At 46.7% G+C, this 21,472-nt stretch overlaps 1 protein-coding gene across 1 annotated transcript; it reads right to left on the bottom strand.

Moving 5' to 3' along the window:
- Positions 1-2,287: 2,287 nt before the first annotated feature.
- On the bottom strand, positions 2,288-4,413 carry LOC143829585 (A-kinase anchor protein 4-like). The gene has a single exon (XM_077320738.1). The coding sequence runs from the start codon at positions 4,000-4,002 to the stop codon at positions 2,380-2,382; it is 1,623 nt and encodes a 540-aa protein (XP_077176853.1). The 5' UTR covers positions 4,003-4,413; the 3' UTR covers positions 2,288-2,379.
- Positions 4,414-21,472: the final 17,059 nt, after the last annotated feature.

Raw genomic sequence — 21,472 nt, 5'->3', positions numbered from 1 at the left:
CAGTTGCTCTGTCAGCCCGGACATGTCCTGGGGTTCCTGTGAGAATAAGACAGCAGACAGAAGGGCGACGGGCCTGCCAGTGCAGAATTGAACCTGGCTGGCCAGATTAGAAGATGCCCTGCAAGAGGCTCTGATGATGATGGGCAGATGGAGGGGAACATCTCTCTCTCTCTCTCTCTCTCTCTCTCTCTCTCCTCTCTCTCTCCTCTCTCTCAGAACATAAGACCAATCCCATGCATTTCACTCCACAGCTTTGGCCTTGTGTGTAGGTCCAATGACTTCTTAGGTGGTCTGTTTTATTGTCCACTTGGTGATAGGTGTTGGAAGGACTCCTCAGTCTCCACGGGGGAGAAGATTTGTGTCTGTGAGTGTGTTTATTCCACAGAGAGGTTGGGTGCTTACCAAGCCCTGTCCATCTAAACAGGCAGGGCTTGAGTGCAAAACATACTCCTGGATTTGTAGTGTGTTTGCATTCATTTTCACTGGTCAGAGATCCAACCAGGGAAGTGGCCCAGACTTTGAATAAGGCAGCTCTAGAGGCCTGGATGGGTAGAAAAGGCCAGGATGGGCTTTCTACAGAGACCAAGAAACCATCCTGTGGGACATCCAGGCCCTGGTTTGCTAATTGCCTGTGTTTTAAGGTGTCATCTCTTAGCTTTGCCTTTGACAGGTAACACAAAATTATTTCCCATACCTATGACCAACTTTGATGGATTCATGCATCGAATGTCACAGTTGCCTGTGAAAAAAGTTGTTCAACAATAATAAGTAAGAATAGTAAGGAAGAAAGCCTTGGAGGTTCACACAACCCCTTTTGTCTTTATAGGTGCTACAGGTTACTCAACTTTGGTTACTCGCCTTCTGGTGGGACCTGATGTTCTGTGGGAAGTCCAACTATCTCCAGACTACAGAGCCCTGTTCCCCTAGAGCAGCTGTCCCCAAGCCCCGGTCTGGAGACTGGTACTGGCCTGTGGGTCAGTTGGTACTGGGCCACTGCTCCTCCTCCCCGGCTGCTGCCTCGGGGGCTGCCCTGCCACTCTGCCGCCGGCTCACTTTTGGTGCTCTCCGGCGGCCACCATGGCTGGGGCTCCCCCTTGATGTGGCACTGCGCAGCTGCTGTTGGCAGCGCCCCCCAGTGGGCAGCGAGAAGTCAGGGGTGCTGGCAGGAAAGCAAGCGGAGCAGGGGCTCAGGCAGCGGCGACGTCCCTTAGCAAAAGACTACCCCCCCCCCACCGGGCCTCAGTAAAATTGTTAAGCGTTGACTGGTCGCCGGTGATAAAAGGGTTGGGGACCAGTGCCCTAGAGGAAATGGCAGCTTGGCAGGGTGGACTCTATGACATCATGTTCCCACAGAGCTCTCTCCACTCCCCAACTCTGTCCCTCCTCAGGCACCAACCCCAAATCCCCAAGAATTCGCACTTTGCACTGCTTGGCTGGGTGCCAGCTTGGTGGGAAATCCCCACTCACAGGGCTTTAATATTCACACACAGCAACCCCAGCGCTCCAGACGGAGAAGCAACTCTCACTCCTCTCTCTGTGGGGGAAGGGGGGGGGGCTTAGTACTTTGGTAGAGTTTGTCTTGACTGAAACATGATGCTGGTGGAGCCAAGGCACTCCCCTGGGTGGGACTTAGGCCTTGTCCAGCATCTCGCTTGGAGAGGGCTGCTCCCCAGGCAAAGCAAGGATGTGTGCAGGTTTAAACATGCAGCCGTGCAAAGCCCCGTGGGGGGGGGGGAGGGAGGCAAGTTCCTTTGCTTTGCTTTGCCAACATCCCATTTCAATCCATCCTTCTGTAGAGCTCCTAGACTGCTGATGCGTGCCTTTGGATGTCAAATAAAACATGACTTTGTTCAGATTTCATCTAGGAGATTTAATTATGTACACGCTCTTACTGTGCTGTTAGGAATCCCAGAGGAGGACTAGGAAGGGTTAGCAGAAGCAAATTCAGATTGGTCAAAACCCGCGGGAGGGGTGGAAAGGAGGCCGTACTCAGGCTGACACTCTTGGCTTTTCCCTCGCCCACTGAACAAGTCTATCGGCAGGGCTGCTGCTCCTTGGGAACAAGGATCCAGCTGGTTGTTGCCCGGCTATGGCTTAAGCCCAGATGGAGCGGTTCATAGAACCACCTCTATCCCTCCCCTTCTTGCTCTTTAGTGCTGGCTTTTAATGGACGACCTTGCCCTCCTACCCTTTTATCAATCAGATTGACTCCACAGCTTCTCGGCATGGAGTTGTGCAGATGGTGGCTTAATTACCTAAAACCAGAGCAAAGGCCTTTAGACATGAATAGACGGATCATCTTTATCACGGTTTCCACCAATTGGTCAATACATTTGCTTGTTTATCTGCTCCATATTGTCAGGTCTGGTGCTCCACTGTTCAGCTTATATAATATCCGGGCTCCCTAGCCCTATTTGTGTCACCGGAGCTTTCATCTGCAGTTGAACAAGCGTCACGTAGTATTTTCTGGATCAGTGACAAGATGATGCTTCCTTTCTCTTTGAATAAGTCAGGGTGGTGATGATCTGACTTTCCTTCCCAGGACTTGGGAGACTGCCTCGAACCAGGGCTCCCGCAAGCCCTGTCACGGTTCGAGTCACGGTGAACGTAGCCAAAGGAGGAAGTGCTGGTCTCACGGGGCCTCGTGTCTCTGTTTTTTTCTACCAGGTGTTGCTGTATCTGTGTCAGTGCTGTTAGAAGAAGATCTTTTGCATACACATCCAGCGAGGCTTGCCGGTCGGGTCCTTTGCTCCCAGAGGGAAGAGGCTTGCTTGGCCCGCCCCCTCGGTCCTTTCCTTGGCTGTGCGTCTCGCTTTTCAAAGATGCAAACTGCATGCCCTGAGATCTCTGGTTTGACTGGGTCCCTGATTTAAAGGCTGCGAAGGCCAAGCTCTGAGTCCTCGCCTTGTCTTCTGAGAGGAGTTTAAACAAGCGTTTCACCATGGCTTCCAAGATTTCTGTAGTTTTCTGGGTTCCCAAGGAATAAAGGTTCTTCTTTAACCCAGTCACAAAATCTGAGTCTGTCATGAGTGCCCCGGTGATGTTGTGTAGATTTTTCATAGAGGAGTCTATTAAGTCTGAGACAATTTCTTTGATGTGCTTCATGAGTACCTCCTTTAAAACGGCACAAGCTGATGGAGCCGGCTTCCCCTTTTGGACCCTCATGGTCTTCAAGAACGATAACATCACATCAGAAGCCACCTGATCAGCATACACCATCATCCGTTTGCTCACAGATGACACATCATCGTGTTTCCTTGTTTTGTCGGAGAAACTGTCTCCCGGCTTGAAACTGTTTTCAGCTGCAAATGGGTCGTCCCTTTTGGTGGCCCTTGCCTGAGGTGGCCTGCTTGAGTCCACACATTCACTTGACAGAGGCTTGCCTTCCGGGCAGTGGGAACTGATGGTGTGGCGTGTAAACTTACCAGAATTCTCCCACTTCTCTTTGATCTCCTTACGCGTCATGTCCAGGACAAAGGAACAGAGCTTGTTGGCGTAATAGGCAAGGTCATCTGGGTTTGCTGTTGGACCCCCAGGAGGATTGGGAGCTGTGTTGTTGTTGTTCTGGGATGCCTGGTCAGTCATGGGTGAATCGAACATATTGGGCTTACAGGGGGTCCCTGAAGAGGTCAGCGCATGCTGGAATCCAACTGCATATTTCTCAAGGTCGTTGCTGAGCCAGCTGACAATGTTGACGTCTTCTGTAGAGCCTTGCTTGAAAAGGCAGACCGCTCCTTCTGTGTTAACGTAGCTGCTTTGATCCTTGTCTTTGATCACGATGACCTCTTTCTCCTCCAGATTCGCCAAGTCTAGATCCCTGGCCGGGTCTGAGATATTGTGGGTCTGGCTAGTGGCATCCACATTTCTGTCCTTTGAGTTCAGGTTGGAGACATCTACAAAACAGATTACTTTACGTTCCTGGTCTTTCATTACATCTGGGCTGTAGAGGTGTATCTTGCACATCCCAGCCTGACTCTGTAGCCAGTCAATACCCTGAGCCATCTTTGATGGTCGAAAATGGAGCTCTGCTGAGGGCCGTACAGCTTTCTTCTTCTTTCAGCTGTGTACCTTGGATGACCCTGGCAGCCTTGGGATGTCGCCTCTTCTTAGCCTTCCATGCTCTTCCTGTCTGCAAATGGTATTTTCACTTATATGAACTCATAGCAGCAGTGACTTCACAAAGCCCCAGTATCCCTCACTGGCTAGCAATGAGTTGCTGGTGCTCTGTTAAGGACGTGTCTTTGAGGTGTTTTGGTTTGTTTCTTTTGCCACACCCAGAGTTGTAGAGGGTTCCTTTTTTGAAGGCGGTTTTGGTTTTTCAGCTGAGCAGTTCTGGTGACCTGCCAGACTCAAGATGTTGCCTCTCTCAGCTTTCCATGCTCTTCTGCCAGGGCAGGGCATTTTTTCTCAGGTGAATGGGCAGCTGTCATGACATCACAAAGCACCAGAATCCCCACGGTGAGGCAAAGCACTCCTGAGTCCTCCCAAGGCCTCATCTGCCTAGGAAGGGGGGGGGGCTCCTTCCATCTTGCAGGTGCTGTCAGCTGGACCTCTGCCTACTTGGCCCTTCTCATCTTCAAGGCAGGAGTGAGGAATGGGGCCATTGGCTCTGCAGCCCTCGGGTTGGGGAATCAGGAGTGATGAGGTAATTTTCGGGAGTGTTCCGTAGGAACATATCCTGAGTGGACTGTCGTCATCACCTGAAGCTGGTTGGGAGAAAAAGAATAATTGAGCTAAGAGGAAGAAGAGCTGTTTTTTTATACTTCACTACCCAAAGGAGTCCCAAAGTTGCTTCCAATTGTTTTCCTTTCCTCTCCCCACAACAGACACCCAGTGAGGTAGATGGGGCTGAGAGAGCTCTAAGAAAACTGATATGCAAGAACAGCTCTAAGAGAACTATGACTAGCCCAAGGTCACCCAGCAGATTACATGCCAAGAGTGATGACTTAGCACTTTTCTTCTCTGAACTGGTAACCGATAATGAAAGGACCAAAGGAGGCCATTTGGACAGTCGGCCTGGTGAGGAAGGGAGTAGGCAGCAGCTGGTGGACTGCTCCTTAGGGGGAAATCATGGGTTGCTTAGGGAAGTTCCCGAATACCATGTATCCTGCTTTATTTTCTCATGGACCCACAATTTAGGTTTAGTTGGTAATATTTAGGCCTTGTTACAAAGCGAGGTTTGAATTGTTGTGTTGATTTGTGGGTGTGTGCCTACAGTGACTAGAAATTGTATTCACATGACAGTAGGTTTACTTCTGCTTTCTCTTGGAATAACTGCCCTTCACAAGTAGGAGTACCTAGGCTAGACATTCTCAGCAAGGTTTCCGTGAAACCCTGGGCTTCCTTTACGGGTTTCCCGAATGGGTGGGAGTTAATTAAATTGTAATATATTTTTTAAATTTGTTAAACATTTTTCAGGTGCTATGCCCATGCATGGTCACACTGACCCATCCACCCCTCCCAAAATGGCCAATGACGGTCCTGGAGGGAGTGAGAAGGGGAGGGGCCTCAGGTAGGCGTGCACACACCTGTGCTTCCCAACCATAATCTGCATGATCGTGCCATTCTGGGGTTACTTGAAGCCTGAAGAAAGTTTCAGAGGTTTCTCAATGGTAAAAAAGTTGAAGAAGGATGACCCAGACAAAAAGGAGTTTTTAGCCGAAGGCACATGCAGCCCCATTTTATGTGTGTATATCCAAAAGTAAATCCCTGTGCATTAACACGGGGCTCAGTCAAAACAATCAATTTTGGTTGCTTGAAATGTATTTATTTAGAATGTTTATATTCCCCACCTTTCTCCTGACAGGCAGTTAAGAAAAATGAAGGTGATATTCAGCAGTGCTGGAAAAATGTCTCCTTTATTCAAGCCAAAATATTTGCTTTTGTCTTTAAATCACACCCTTTCTCCTCAGTGACATTGTTATCTAGCCAAACCTGATTGATTTTTGGGGGGAAAAAACTGTAAGGATTTTATTTATTATTTTGTGAGCCCTGATTGGGTGGGCTCTCCCATATGACTCACTGAGGAAGGAAGACCAAAAGGTAATGAAAAAAGGGAACCTTCTGCTCGAGCAAGATGGCTTGTTTCAACCTGAAAAGTGAAACTGGCAAGCAATTAGTGCAGCCCTGGTTAATGAGGCTTGCACACTAATAAGTGTGTATAGGACTGCAGCCTTAAATTTAATCTAGCATCAGGTTTAAGGCAGCCTTTTTCAGTCTTTTGACTATTGAGTAATCCCTGACATATTCCTCAGGCTCCAAGGAACCCTGGAAGTGATGCCAACTGGCCATGTCTCCCGGCCACACCCCCAGGAGAAAAGCTCCCTCCAACAGCGGGGAGCCACACGATGGACTATCATGGGGGGCCTGGGACCGATCCACTCCAGAGCGGCCACTTACGCAGCCTGTGCAAACAGGGAACCCCCAAGAGCTGCTGCTTGTCACGGGAGACAGTAGTGGGGGCCAGGCCAACAAATGGGCTGAAGTAAAAGGCGGCATCACAACAAAGTGACAGGAGGGTGATTTCCCATATTTTAGCTGCTGCTGTTTGCATGTATTTAAAATTTAGATTAAATAAAACATGTCTTGCAAAAAACAATAGCAATTCCCACTGTTAGGGGATACAGTCATTCAGTTAGAGTAAAGGAACGGATAAAGAATGGGGCTGAGAGTGAACCTAATAATTGTTTTAGGTTGACCAGGCGGCAACTCTTAATACAGTTTATCCCCAAAATAATGGTCCCCAAATGACAGAAACCTTTTAAAAGCCTCTTTAAGATTGCTACTCTTTCAGCCTGTTCTCCTTATTTTTGTCTGATAATTTTCCTGGTCCTCTCTTTGTACCTTCCCTCAACCTCTCTCTCTCTCTCTCCCCCTCTCTCTCTGGAGCAATTAGTGTTGTGCTTCTCCAGGAAGCTGAGACTGATCCGACATTCCAGTGCAACTGTGGCATCCTTAGCTAGCTTGCCAGGGAGCTGTGCCAGTCACAAATGGACAGGAAGCTTCCCAAGCAAAGGCCCCTCCCCACAATTCCGGGTTTTTTTTTTGCAGCTGGGCTTTGATCCACAGGAATCAACAACTGCAAGGTCGAGCAAGCAAAGTTTACTGGGCAAAGAGGAACAAGACTGCCCCCTAGCGGCTGACTTTGGAACTGGGAGCCACAGTCAACCCGCAGTTCCAGGCTCTTGGGGGAGACCATCGGGAGACCACCCCGTTCTACCCTGCTGCATCTCTGCATCTCAGCTTGGCAGTTTCCAAATAATGACTGCTGGCTTAAATTACAGTACAAAAGAGGATGGTAGGAGGGGAACAGTGCTTGAGTCTCAGAATTCATTCATTCAGGGAAGGGAATCTCAGTAATAAAGGAACCTGCGGGCTATTTTGTTTGGTACAGCCCCCAAATCAGCAATGTAGCTGAGCTGTCATGAGTTCAGGTCTCTGGACTTTATACAGCAGTCTATTTCATAGCCTGCCTTCCATGCAAATAAACCAAGACCCCTCCACAATGCGTCCGGTGCTTCTCCCCAAGTCTGACCCTCACCAGCCCTCCCTGTTTGCCAGCACAGTAACCCAGTTCACAATGAACGCATGTACATCCTGCAGATACACGCAGAGATTGATTTAAAAGAAATAACCAGTGCACATTCACCTTACAAATGCAACTGGGGGCCATTGCCCGGAGAAACCTGCAGTCTCCATCCCACGTTGAGTGGTACAAATGTTGAATGTAACATTAGAACTTCTCAAAATACATGTAAGGGAACATCACGTCTACATTGCACGGGGAGCATACACGTGCTGAACATAACATAATTTACAGGGCTTAATGTCTTTACAGGCAGATGTTACACAGGGGATGCATTTGGGCTTATGACGGTTGTCTACCTCTGGTGTTAAGTCTGTCGTTTTTTTCATGCCCAGGCCAATGTGCTGTGTGCCTGTTGGAAGGCACCATTTCCCATCCCCCACAGCTACGTGTGGACGAGTGCTCAGGGGGTGTTTCCAGAGCGGAGGTCATTCGTGTGAACTAGCCTTGGGAGGCTGCATCCCAAAGGTTGCCCTTCATGGGCAGAGACTGGAGGAGGACGCCCTGACGAGGCTCCCCCCTCAAAGGACAGGCTGTGTATTGCTCAAGGCTCAGAACAGGCCTGCCTGCCTGCCACCCCCACTGATGCTGCAGGTGTGTGTGAAGGAGGGGGTGTTCTCCCACTGACAGGGGAGGAGGCTTTCATGCCGGGGGTGGGGAGGAGAGGGGGGGAGGCAACCCAGGAATTGGGGCTCCTTTCCCATGGATTGCCTAGCCTTCCCCGCACACACTGTCCCTCTCTTCCCCTGACATACTTTGCATTTTCTCCCTCTATCTTATCTTGCTGTGGCTCTGTCTGTCTGTTCACTCCTCTCTTCCCAGCTGGCCCTGTTGTTTTCTGGTTCTCCACCTGTGCCCCCGCCAACCATTCTGCCGAAGGAGGCGATGGCAGGTCTCCTTGATAACAGGCAGACAAAACAAAGGCCTCTTGTGCTGGGACGAGTAAGGAACGGGTGGAGGGAACATCTTGTACGTGCAAGAGATGACGGGTGGCTTTGTGTCAGGGGGTGGGCGGGTCGTGTTTGCAAGTGGATCACTCAAGCACTACCACAGTGCCTTGAGGGGCTGATGTACCAGCCGGGGACTCAGAAGCTTGGAGGTCAGCTCTTGGGGTTGCCCTGAGAGGAAACTGAGGCACATGGGCCATGGCCCTAATGAGTCAGAGCCCAGGTGCTTCCTGTTTCTCTTCCATAACATTGGAGGAGACCTTCAACTACTGCATGCACACTAGTCTTGGTCACCACCCAAATAACAGTTCTGGTCAGCTCCTAAGGTGACTAGCAATGGCCTAGAAGGACAAGGGCAGCCACACATTAAACTAGGGCTGCCAGCTATGGGTTGGGAAATACCTGGAGACTTTGGGGCTGGAGCTAGGAGGGACCTCAGCGGAGTATAATGTGATGGAGTCCACCCTCCAGAGCAGCCATTTTCTCCAGGGGAACTGATCTCTTTCATCTGGAGATGAGCTACAATTCCAAGTGATTCCCAGCTCCCAACTGGAAGCTGGCAGCTCTACAGTAGATACCTCTGGCCAGCAAGCAGCTCCACTTGGTGGAAATTATTTCTGAATGAGAGAGCAAAAGAGCCTTTGAACAGAACTCAAAAATGACAGCCACTTAGGTGATAACGCCCCCCCCTTACTATTCCTCCTCCTTCATCTTGTCTAATATTCCCTGCAATGACAGATTCCTCTTTTTATTCCACCCCCTACCCCTCTGTGTCCTGGCCAATTATTTAATCTCAAAACACGCGGTGATTATTTCCTGCCCAGCTGTCTGAAGGCAACAGTCTTGCTGCGGCAGCCAAGGGCATGTGGGGTATGCCTCTTGCCTTTCCTGTTCAAGCCACCATACCTGGAAATGCCTGCCTACCTCCAACAGCTCCTGTTGGGCCAGTGCTGGTTCTGTCCCCTTTCAGTGCCCCACCTTCTGCCCAGCCCACAGGGTGTCTTCACCCCCTTCTCTGCTTCATCTCCCAGCTCAGAGCCCACAATTCTGTCTTCTCCCTTCTTCAGTACCACCCCCCGCCACCATCTCAGCCCATATACCTCACCTGACTCCTACTCACCTTTGAGAAATTCAAAAGCAAGTCCTGGAATCCAGTTTAACCTCATTTCCCCCACTAAATCACAGAGGAGGGTGAGTGGAAGCAGGGTTTGGTTGCCTAGCAACTGCAGCATACATTTTACAGCCATGCCAGGTTAGGGCTACCAGTCAGTGGTGGTAGGGCAGCACAGGTGAGGCCTTACTGCTGTCTCTCCCGCATCCTGGGCTGAGTCAGGGACTGAGCCACTGTTGTACAGATATAGTCAACAGTCTCTCTCTCTCACACACACACATACACACGCACACACCCTGGCTGCAAAATGTCCCCCTGCTCCCATAGAGCAGATGAGGCAGTAAGTAAACGTGTCTGGACTATACCACTTCAAGCTGCAGGTAGGGGCTCATATGACAACATATGCCCGAACTCCCACAATTCTGCAGGGCCTGCAAAAGGGAGCTCTTCCACCAGGCATTCACTAGAGGCCTACCACCTCAGAACACCCCCCAGGTGCCCCTTCCCTGACTGGACAATTTGATCTCCCCAGGGGCATATCAGTGTTGTTACTCATGTTGTGTTGTGACTGTTACCTAATATATTGTTGAGATGTTCTTTGAAATTTGTGCAATGTTATAGGTTGTCATAAAGCTCTATATAAATTTATGTGATATTACATGTAAAGTGCCCAGAGCCGTAGGGAAGGGCGGTATAAAAATCCAAACAAACAAACAATAACACCATTCATTTCATGTTCTGGGATTAACAATTCTTGCTTATTTACTGAGTACATTTTTATCCTGTCCCTTTCTCTGATGAGCTCAGGGTAGTATATGCCATTCTTTCCTCCTCCACTCTGTCTTCACAACAGTCCTGCAAGGTAGGTTAAGCAGAAAGAAAGATTGGTCCATAGTCATCCTAGCAGAGTGGGAATTCAAACCCAGGTTTCCTGCATTCATCTGTTACACTACAGCTATCTTTTTCTTCTAAACTTGGGGAGGGGGCAGAATATTTGCCTTTAAAAGCAAACCCATCTCACTGTTCTTCTGTGGCTAGTAGTTTGGCCTGCCTGGGTTTATCTGTATCATTGCAGCATATTAATACCATCCCAGGGTATTCAATAGTTGCAACTCCTGTTTCCATTACAGTTGCCTGCTCTCTCCCCATTTGTGTGTCCTGCAGAACACCAGGGAGGGGTGGAGGGCCGCAAGTGCCCCAAGAAAGCTGCCTTGGGTGCCAGAGCTGCTGGGACTGCCTGGGTGAGAGGCGCCAGAAGGGTGCTTGGCTTTGGAAGAGTGGTCGTGTTGAGGGTGCAGCGCCACCTGCTGTGCTGAAATTTAGATGTGGAGAGAAGTCTTGTTTTCCGTCGGCTTTAGTTTTTACAGTTTGTCATAGCCATGAAGGAAGGAAGGAAGGAAGGAAGGAAGGAAGGAAGGAAGGAAGGAAGGAAGGAAGGAAGGAAGGAAGGAAGGAAGGAAATCTTCCTGTCTAATCTCTGGCAGAGACTGTCCCAGTCTTGTAGGCAATTAAAATCCTTATGTACAGAAGCAGAATCACTTGGCAAGCTCCACCAGTATTCGGTAGAAGATACCTTTGTGTGTATGTTTTCTTACTGTAAGTCTCATGGAGAGCAGACAGTCAATTTTTACATCAAACAGAGTATGAGAGGGAAAGAAGGAAAACCCACCCCTGTCTGCATTTTACCATATTTCAGACTGGGACTCAGTGGCAAAGCACCAGTTTTGCAATGAGGAGGTCCCAAGGTCAATTTCTGGCATCTCCATTTCAAAGGCTCAGCAGGAAGTGACATGAAATACCTCTGGTCCAGATGGTGGTCATCTGCTTCCTGTCTGATCTTGATGAACCAATGCATCTTGGTGTAAGGCAGCTTCGGGTGTTCACATTAATACCTGAAGCGGTTTTGTCTTGGAACTAGGTGAAAAATGCTGAAGGAAACATAGAGCATCAAGAGAAAGCACAGGGCTCAGTTTCTCTTGCCCACAAAGTCCATTTTAATTAAAGAACAGACTTGCTTGACATGTGAGTGGAAGGCTGCTTGTATTTCCCCCCTAGCATTATTGGCCATTTTGGGAGGGGGAGACAGGTTGACATGTCCCTATGTGGTCATATCACCCGATAAATGTTTAACAAATTTTTAAAATATATTAAAAATTAATTAACTCCCACCCTGTAGAGACCCATTATCCCTTCTTCTGTTTTCTCCTCACAACATCCCTGTGAGGTAGACTAGACTGAAAGAGTGGCCTGTGAAAGAGTGGGGATTCAAACCTGGGCCTCTCAGTTCCTGGTCTGACATGTGGAACCAATGAGGCATATAAACCATCTGGATATATAGATCATGCTAACCACCATAAATATAGCAAACTTTGATATATGTATATACATGGGATCCATGTGTACAGATGGTTCATATGATTAATTAATTCCACGTGTTTTGCACCACTTTTAGATAATTTATGTGGAACTACCATTTTGTGCTTTTAACTCTAAGCATGCCTCTCAGTGACAGAACAAAATATAAGTCCAATAGCAACTTTAAGACCAATAAAGATTTATTCAACGTGTAGTCTGAGGAAGTGTGCATGCACTTGAAAGCTCACACATTGAATACATCTTTGTTGTTCTTAAAGGTGTCATTGGATTCATATTTTGTTGTGCTGCTTCAGACCAACACAGCTACCGACCTGCATCTATCTCTATGACAGGTAATTCTTTCTTATTTTTGTCTAACACCTGGCCATAGCTTTGCTTCCCCCATCTCATAATGATTTTGCCACCCTCTTGCTTTGGTGAATGGATGATTCTAACAGCACCATACTTTCTTATTTTAGTTAACAAAGGAACTTGTAAATATAGAGAGCCAGTTTGGTGTAGTGGTTAAGAGCAGCAGCCTCTAATTTGGAGAACTGGGTTTGATTCCCCATTCCTCTTCCATGTGCAGCCATCTGCATGACCTTGGGCCAGTGTCAGTTTTCTCAGGGCTCTCTCAGCCTCAACTGTCTTACAGGGTGTCTGTTGTAGGGAGATGATGTAAGCTGTTTAGAGATTCCTTCAGGTAGGAAAAAATGTTGCTCTTCATCATCATCATTATAAAACAGTCCTCCCCTGGCAGGATCAGTCACTGACTGGATTTCTATCCTCTCCCCACATCCCAAAGGAGACAGCAAGATCAGCTGCATACTGTCTTCCACAAATTCCCACTCCCACCCCTTTTTGGTAAATGCACAGAAAAGTAGATTGGAAGGCAGCCAAGAACACAGAGTGCTAAATTCAGTGGCAGACAATGGCACAGGCTGGGCCAGCTCTGGTGCAGTTCTTGAGGGCAGGGGAGGCCAAGGGCACTAGGCAGGCATTCTGAGTTCACCTTGGGCATCCTACAGATGGTCACGTACCTTAAGCAGTCTGGGAACTGCTTTGTATTCTTAGATGCTTCCCTTTAGAGAATACCCTGGATCTAAATAAACAACCGAATGGCACATTGCAGGCAGTGTGAGAGGAATTCAAGACTGGGAGAGCTACATCTGCCCTTATGTATAACCCTCTGTATATACATCCATGTCCCTCAGCTAATTCAAAGCATGCAACAAGAAACAGGGACAATTGCAGAGACAATAAGTCCAACACCCTTTAAAAAAATGTACCCACCCATTCCTTACACTGACCCAAATAGCTCAGGCTAGCCTGAGATAGTTGGCTCTTGGAAGCTAAATAGGGTCAGCCTTGGTTAGTACTTGGATGGGAGAGCCCAAAGAAGTCCAGAGTCACTATGCAGAGGCAGGCAATGGCAAACCACTTCTTGCCTTGAACACCCTACAGAGTTGCTATAAGGGGGCTGGAATTTGATGGCATTTAAAAAATCCCAGTGACTTTAAAAGGACTGGAGCTCCCAGACTGGGTGTAGGAATTCAGCTCAACAATGCAATCCCAAACAGACTTATGCACGTGTGAGTTATGCCTCATTAGGCCCAAAGATTTCTAGCCTTACTCTTTGCGCCTAATGAGGCATAATCACTCACAAATTCAGATGACTCAGAATGTGTGTGCTGAAGCCTCATTTTCAAGTAAAAGCTTAACCCTGGCCATCCAGAACTAAGCCACTGAGAAAAGCTGAGCCCTCAAAGATCCTGCTGTCTACTTCTCTAGCTCAGCCCAACAACTCTGCAGCAGGAGAGTTTTGCAGAAATTCAGAATGTAGCAGGAGTTTTTTTTAAAGCATGATTTCTCTATTTTGAAATTCAATCTTTAGTATTTTAAATATAAAATTTTTAGATTCAATGACCTTAACCTGGTATTTCAAACTCTATCAACACACAAAGGCAACCATGACTGCTATTGACTTTAAAAAAGAACAGCATTGTAAACAAATGGCTTCCTGCACTGGGAAAGCTGAGTGACCAAAACCAACTTTACAAGCCCATTTGAGTTTTAGTTTGAGTTTGCTTGAGTGCTCCCACCCCATCAGCCTCAGCATGGGGTAATGTCACCCTCCAAAACAACCACTATGCCAGGAAGTCTCCACGATTGCCTGGAGGTTGGCAACCCTAGGTCAGGAGACCAATATAAGATGATTTGGGTCCTCATTGTGGTGAAAAGGAGAATATAAGTATCGAAATAAACAAATGCAAATATTCAGGAGATTTCCTCACCCATTAAAAATAGTGAAATCCTTACCTTTCATTGTCGTTATATTCCAGCCCCTCCATATGATGTCACCAACATGCAGTGTCTGGGCAGTAAACGGCCGGCTACATCCTCCATTTTAAAGCGCTAGTTGGGGAATCCCCAAAAGTGGATTACCAACCTATGTAGTGCTAGCTAATGAAGAGCAACCAGCAGAGGGAAGGTATGGAGGCTAAAACCTCATCCCGCCCGCCTCTCCCAGGGACGGGAACATCTTTTTTTAAATGTCTGAAATCCTGGAACAATGAATAGGCGGGCAAGCATGCAGGTGACGCCAGAAAAATTTTTCCCAAACATTGTGGCACAAAGCATGCCTCTCTAAAGCTCCCCCCCCCAATTTTGGGGGGGGGGGGGAAACGGATTAATTTTTTTAATTAACAAGACTCGTGATTCAAGAAAGGGTAGTGTTCAAAAAGCGCTAGGTGTCTATGATTAGATGCTCAGGCATAGCAATGGAGAAGTATGCATTTTAAAAAGGCACTGTGTGACCTTGAAAGCAGAAAGGGGATTGGCTGCCTGGCTTGGTTGAAAGGCGGAAGAGAGTCACGTGTAAAGTGCATTGCTCTCTTCCACTATTTCAAGCAGGCGATGTGGAGGGCGAGAAGCACGAAAAGGCAGCAGAGAAGAGCAAGACAGGGAAAAGGTGAAGAAGCGCAGGGAGGCACGATTATATTTAGCTTAACGCCATTCTGCTGGTGTAATGCTATTTTTACTGATGTGCGGAAATGCCCTCAATGTTTCTATTTACAAACCACACCACAGAGGGGATGAGTAACTGAGCAAAAAAATGGAGCTAGGAACAGACCAGGGGAATTTCTCTGCAAACCTGAAGGGTTGTGGAAAAATCTGAAATTTTAGAGAAAAGCACCAGCGTCAGGGGATTAAAACTCCCCTTAATAACAGAAACAATGCCTGTAGTTTTAAGAAAAGAATGTCCACTGACTTCTCACTGGCTGTTGTGAGTTGCTAAGCAACAGCAACACTATTGCCAAGTCTACCAAGCCTTGGTAGAAACATACATGGTAATGCCTATACATGGAGAGGTTAGCCAGGGGTGGCCCAGCAATTGGTGGGGGATTCAGAAGGCAGGAACTTCCAGATTGGGGGGGGGGGGCAGATTATGACCTGAAAGTGCCATAACTGTGCTAGGCAAGGGGTCATGCTCTAGCATTTGCCCCAAACTCTATGACTAGAGTATCACCAAGAGGGATGATATCACTTCCAGATTGTGCTGAAGCAGTGTCATAGCCATGGGAGTGTCAATCTCCCCCCTCCTCCCATTTGCTGGTACAGTTCCTCCCACTGCCCAGCTGATCAGCAGAGGGTTAGGGAAGCTGGAAGTGAGAGAGGTTCCTGCCCCAAGAGGGAAGCTGACAGCCCTTGTGGGGGGAGGAGATACAGGTGGGCATGGGATTCCCCCCTCTCCAAAAAATTCCTTGCTGGTCTCCTACCTGTAAATATCTAAACAGCATGCAGAGTGTGACCAGTATCTCGTCTTTCTGAAGTGCTAGAATGTTGTTTGCAAAATGTTTGTCTATGTCAGAATACAGGAAAATGCTGACTGTTCCCACCTGCAGTCTGAAGTGCTATAGTTCATTCTGCAAAACTCTACAAGCTGGCTAAGGTGGGAGAGGGAAACCGGGTTGATGATTGCAGGTGCAGCACACAGCTCTTCTAAGTGTAAGGAGACCATCCTCAATGCAGGCATCCATGAGTTCTTCAACAATTACATTCTTTTAAACAAATAAATAAATCTACTTTCCCATGACTTGTGCCAAAAAAGAAACTTCAATGTTGTTAGCCACCAGGGGGCAGTGTGAGCGCGCTGAATGTGAAGGGGTGGAGCTACCGGCAAATGGCAAGAGAGGAAGGGCGGAGGGAGCAAGGGAGGGGCCGGGCAGGGAAGGAGACTGGCAGGTAGGGTTGGGAGAACTGATGGTTGCAGCGCGCATGGAGAAAGTCAGGTCTATAGAAAGTCCTGAGGGCAGCAGAAACTAAACAGCCATCTTGTGGCTCCTTAAAGATGAACAGTCGTTCTTCTAGCATAAGCCGAGAGCCCTTTTCTTCCCATGCCAGTGAGTGGGTCCTCATGATGTTCTCCTTTAATATAAGGGTGTGAAAAACAAACAAGCTGTGGGTAGATTCAGGTGGGTAGCTGCGTTGGTCTGAAGCAACAGAATAAAGTTTTTTTTTTTTTTTTTTTTTTATAATGATTTTTTTTATTTTCATAAAGATAGAAATATAGTCATCATTTGAGAATATACGACCCCACATTGACTCCACAGTGATATAAACTTTTGCCCAAAACTCTAAGAGCCATGAGTCTAAGAGCCATCCACATTTCCACTACATTAAAAAAAAAAAAAAAAGCCTGTTTAGATATACAAAAGAAAAGTTATTATTAATCAACTTACTTGAGAGATCGTAGACCTCACATTAACTGCTTGATACAATCTGAGAGCTATCCTAGCAGATATTTCTAGGTTTGAGTTAGATGCTTAACATTAAACATTTCTTATAGCACAGTATTAGTTTTGGCCCTGTATCAATACCCTGATAAAGGGAGAGGAAAGTAGGGCTTTGCCTTAAAGATGTACAAAGAAAAAAAATTACAAAAGGATTTCATAATTTCTCCTTATCCTTAATACAGATACATCTACAAACCATTTATACTTGGCCCATTCTAAGAGCCATCCGGACAGGTATAAGTTGAGAGCTTTGCATTTTCTACAGATCAATATGAGCTTTGGCCCTATAACAATACACCAATAAAAAAAATAATAAGAGGGGAAAGCCCCATTTTATATTTCCAACGCTAACGATTATATTACCTATATGCCTACTAAGAAAAAGAAACAAGAGAGAAAAAAGGCACTGCTTCCCCTTTTTCATAAAAATAGCAATATAGGATACAGTATATGTTGTTAATACAGAGAATAATAAGATTTCCAGGTTTAGATTAAATGCTTAACATTAAACATAGAACAATATAAGCTTTCAGTCTTCTATAGCTTCTCCTTATCCTTGGTTCTAATACATCTACAAAACAATTTTTGCTTGACCCATTCTAAGAACCATCCTCAGTGTAGGCTTTAGTCCTAGGACAATTCACTAATAGAAGAAAGAAAAAATAAGGGGGGAGAACCCCATTTTACATTTTCAGCACTAATGATTATATTACCTATATGCCTATAAAAGAAAAGAGACAAAAAAAAAACAAGAGCGAAAGAGACACTGCTTCCCCTTTTTCATAAAAATGGAAATATAGAATACGGTATAACATTAAACATAAAACAATATGAGCTTTCGGTCTTCTTAAGGGGGTCTCATCTCGAGGCTTGCTACATCTTGTCGTTCCCGTAAAATTATATTCTGTCCCATTGGCCTTTGGCGTAGGAAGTGCAGTTGTACTCTTTCCCGCAAAATATGCATCGATAAATCTTGAGGCCGTTGCACCTCCTGGACTCCAGTATCAATACAATCTTTTCCCCAGAGAGATCCTTTAAATCGGTTACTTTCACTGCAGATCCATATTTCTTTTGATTGATTTTTGTACACTCTTGCTTTGAGATGGCTGTATGTCTTTTTAAAAAGGGTGTCCTTATCTGGGCTGCAGAACTCCGGCATCCCATTTTCCGTCTCCAGAATTTCAGATTTCTCTTCTACTGTTGGTTTTCCACCTTGTTTAGAGCTGTCATCAGCCACTGTTATTGATCCATTATTCCTGTTAAAGACGTCTTCCTTGGCATCTTGGATCTCCTTGAAGATATGAATTTCAGATTTCTCTTCTGCTGTTGGTTTTCCACCTTGTTTAAAGCTGTCATCAGTCACTGTTATTGATCCATCATTCCTATTGAAGACTTCTTCCTTGCCATCTTGGATCTCCTTGGAGATATTTTTGATCAATCCATCTAAGAATACTTTGTAATCTTGGGTTTGTATCTCTATTAGATGAGCCAATCTTTTTAACATAGACATGATTTTGACTTAAAAAAAACCCGGCCCCAAACAATTTTACAAGTGGCCAGTAGAGGTCCTCTGTTTTATCCTCTAATGTTCCGGCACAGGCATGTGACGTATTGAAGCCGGTTAAGGCAGGGATTCTCGTACTGGCACAAAGTTCTCGTGAGATTTTCACATTCACTGCTCTTATCTCTATCTCCGAAAACCAAAACAATTACAATAAGAGGTTTTGCCAATTAATTCGAGTTGATTTGAATCCTTCTTCTGCTTAGTTAGGAGAATTAGCCTGCCTCTTAACGAGGTGGCTTCAGGCAGAGCAGAGTAAGAGGAGGGGGGAAACAAAGGGCTTTGATGCAGGAAGAGAGACGGAGAAAAAAAAAGCGAGAGATACTTGCAGTAAATGATGTTTTGGAACTCAGCCGAAGTCCTCCCCTCAGTTCAAAGCGTTCATTTGTGGTAAATCATCATGTAGGGTTGAAGCAGATACTTTAAGATTAAAGAAAGAAAAGAAAGTCCGAGGTAGAAAATGGCAGTCGTCCTCTGGACCTGGAACGCTGACAGCCTATAATCCAGGGAGATATACTCCCTAAAGGATTGGAGACGGCCCCAAGAACTTCCTGGGTAGAAAGGTGAGGTGAGGTTTGCGTACCCCTCCTCTTTTCTGCCAATTGCTTGCACAATTGACCCCTGTCAGGCTTCAGAGATAGCAGAGCAGATGCCCTGCCACCCTCTCAGGACGACATCTTTAGCCACACCCCCAACAGAATAAAGTTTGAGTCCAGGGGCAACTTACAGACCAGCAACAAATTTATAGTCATGAGCTTTCGTGTGCGGACATATTTCATCAACAAACTGCGGTCATCCTTCCTGCCTCCTTCCATGGATCTTCCCCAAAATCGAATTCTGGAGTAAAACGTGGAACAAAGTTGGAGTCCGGGGGCACCTGGAAGACCAACAAAGTTTTCGTCAAGGCGTAATCTTTGCTGTGCAAGGACACTTCTTCAGATAAAACGTTGCTAGTCTTTCAGGCAGGGATTCCCAAGCAGAGTTCCGGGGAGAAATGCGCACAATGCCATTGAGTGGCTTCAACGCTAGAGGGCCCCCAGCCAATAGATTAGGCTCAAAGGGTCCAGCAGAGCAGGGAGTAGTTCTGGGTTGCATGCTGAGGAGCCCGCTGATTGTACACACGTGTCATATCCATGCGATGCGGCGGGAGAGGACAGAGAAAGGGTGGCATTTCCTCTTTTCCCATTAATGCATTGTTTTTTTATACAGGGAAATGTTTTATGTCCTCACAGAGAGCTGTGACAGCTGCATTCTCAACTGGAGCATGGATGATGTTCAAGTAACCTTTCTAAGGGATAACAGGAGCATGGGAACCTAGGCATCCGTAGTTTGCATGTCCAGTGCAAAAAGCTTCTGATACTTCACTAGAAGGAGAAGGGCTTGAGGGTTTTAAAAAAAAAATGGAAGTAGATATATACTGAGATAACTTACAGAGATAACAGAATGTCACAATATCGAGAACTACTTTTTAAAAAAAATTATTGAAGTACACCACTGGTTGTGCAGGAGGGAGGGATTGTAGAATCCACATAGCCCTTGCACGTTTGGCTTCTTGGATCTAGGCAAGAAAGTACCTTCTCCCCTTCTTTAGAGAGATCCTCCCGATTACCCAAAGAATTGATCCCAAGCCTCTTATGAAGGAACTCATCATGTTCCTTGGCATATTATGCTACTTAGATCTGGTGATTCTAGCCATGGAGACGAAATCCCTGCAACACACTCTACTCTGGGCTGCAACTGAAAAGCATTTGGAAACTTCAGGGGGTGCAGCAGAGTGCTGCAGCAAGGAGACTGATTGGAGAGTGTCTTGGGGACCATATTGCTTCAGGCTTGGCCCATCCACTCCTGCCCCCAGTTTGCTTTGGGACATAATTCAGGGTGCTGGTCTTCTTGACCTTCGAAGCCCTCTACAGTTTGGGACCAATATACCTGAAGGAACACCTACCCCCCCCCCCTTATGAATCTACCCCACCACTATGGTGCAAACCAAAGATAAGGCAGGTAGAAATCCAGAGCAGGGCCTTCTCAATCATGGCACCAAAGCTCTGGAACTCTCTCTAGAGGAGATTCATCTGTCCCCTACTGCCGTCATCTTCCACTAGCAAGGGAAGACTTTATAAACCCTCCAGGTTTAAATGGTTGTTTTTAATGTCTTTGAATGTATTTTAACAGTTTTTGATTTGTTTCAGTGAAGTATCTTTGGAGACTTGATTTGCAATGGTTTTTAAAATGTGACTTTGCATCACATGTGTTTTAATTTATTAGATGCCTTAGTGGCTCTTTTTCATGTGAGAAAACTCTTCTTCATGTGAGAAGACCTGTGGTAGCTCTACTCCACGCAGGTTGCCACCCAGAGGAGCAGAATGATGGTCTCTGGGCTTCCTTTTCCCTGCGTTGCCCTTAACACCAGCACCAGCACCAAGGGCACGGGGGAAGCACAGAAATAGCTTCTCTCTCGGGTTTGCAATACATTTGGCAACTATTTCTCTTGGGTCTGAAAGTACCAGTGTAGGCAGCACCCAGCCACCCTGAGCCATTCTCACTTGGCCTTGGCTGCTCTCCTGATGCATTTGCCCTAACCAGCCCCTAGGGAGGAGAGAGAGAGAGAGAGAGAGAGAGAGAGAGAGATGGTGTGGCACAGTGTCACAACAGGATCCAGGAGACCCAAGTTCCAATCCCTGCTCTGCCATGCTGTGCAATCCTGTGCCAGTGATGTTCTCACAGCTTCACTTACCCTATTGGGCTGCTGTGAAAATAAAATGGAGGAGGGGGAAATGCTCCAAGTCAGTTTGGTTCCCCACTGGGAAAAAATCCTCAAATATATAATACAGCCCCTTGCCCCTTCCTGGGCACCGCCCCCATCTCTGCTGCCCTGCATCTCTTCCCTTTTAGCGAAATGCCAAGCAGCACCAGGAGAACGAATGGGGGGCTGCAGTGAGTCAAATTCTACTCGTTCCAGTGTCAGTCATAAGTTTAAGCATTATTTTTTATCCTATCAGAGCAGAAAATAAAATGTGAAAGCAGGCAGAAGGGGGACATAGTACACAACCTAAAAAGCAGTTTTGCAAATACTCAGCAACCGCTCAGAATGGCCAGGAGGCAAGGGCATAGCCTCCC

Source organism: Paroedura picta, chromosome 2 (assembly GCF_049243985.1).
Source record: "Paroedura picta isolate Pp20150507F chromosome 2, Ppicta_v3.0, whole genome shotgun sequence".
NCBI classification, from domain to species: domain Eukaryota; kingdom Metazoa; phylum Chordata; class Lepidosauria; order Squamata; family Gekkonidae; genus Paroedura; species Paroedura picta.
Note: the sequence above shows the minus strand (reverse complement) of the source record. Positions and strands in the feature narration are given on the sequence as shown.

Coding starts and splice junctions, on each gene's coding strand:
- LOC143829585 (XM_077320738.1), bottom strand. CDS start 4,002: ATGGCTCAGGGTATTGACTGGCTACAGAGTCAGGCTGGGATGTGCAAG.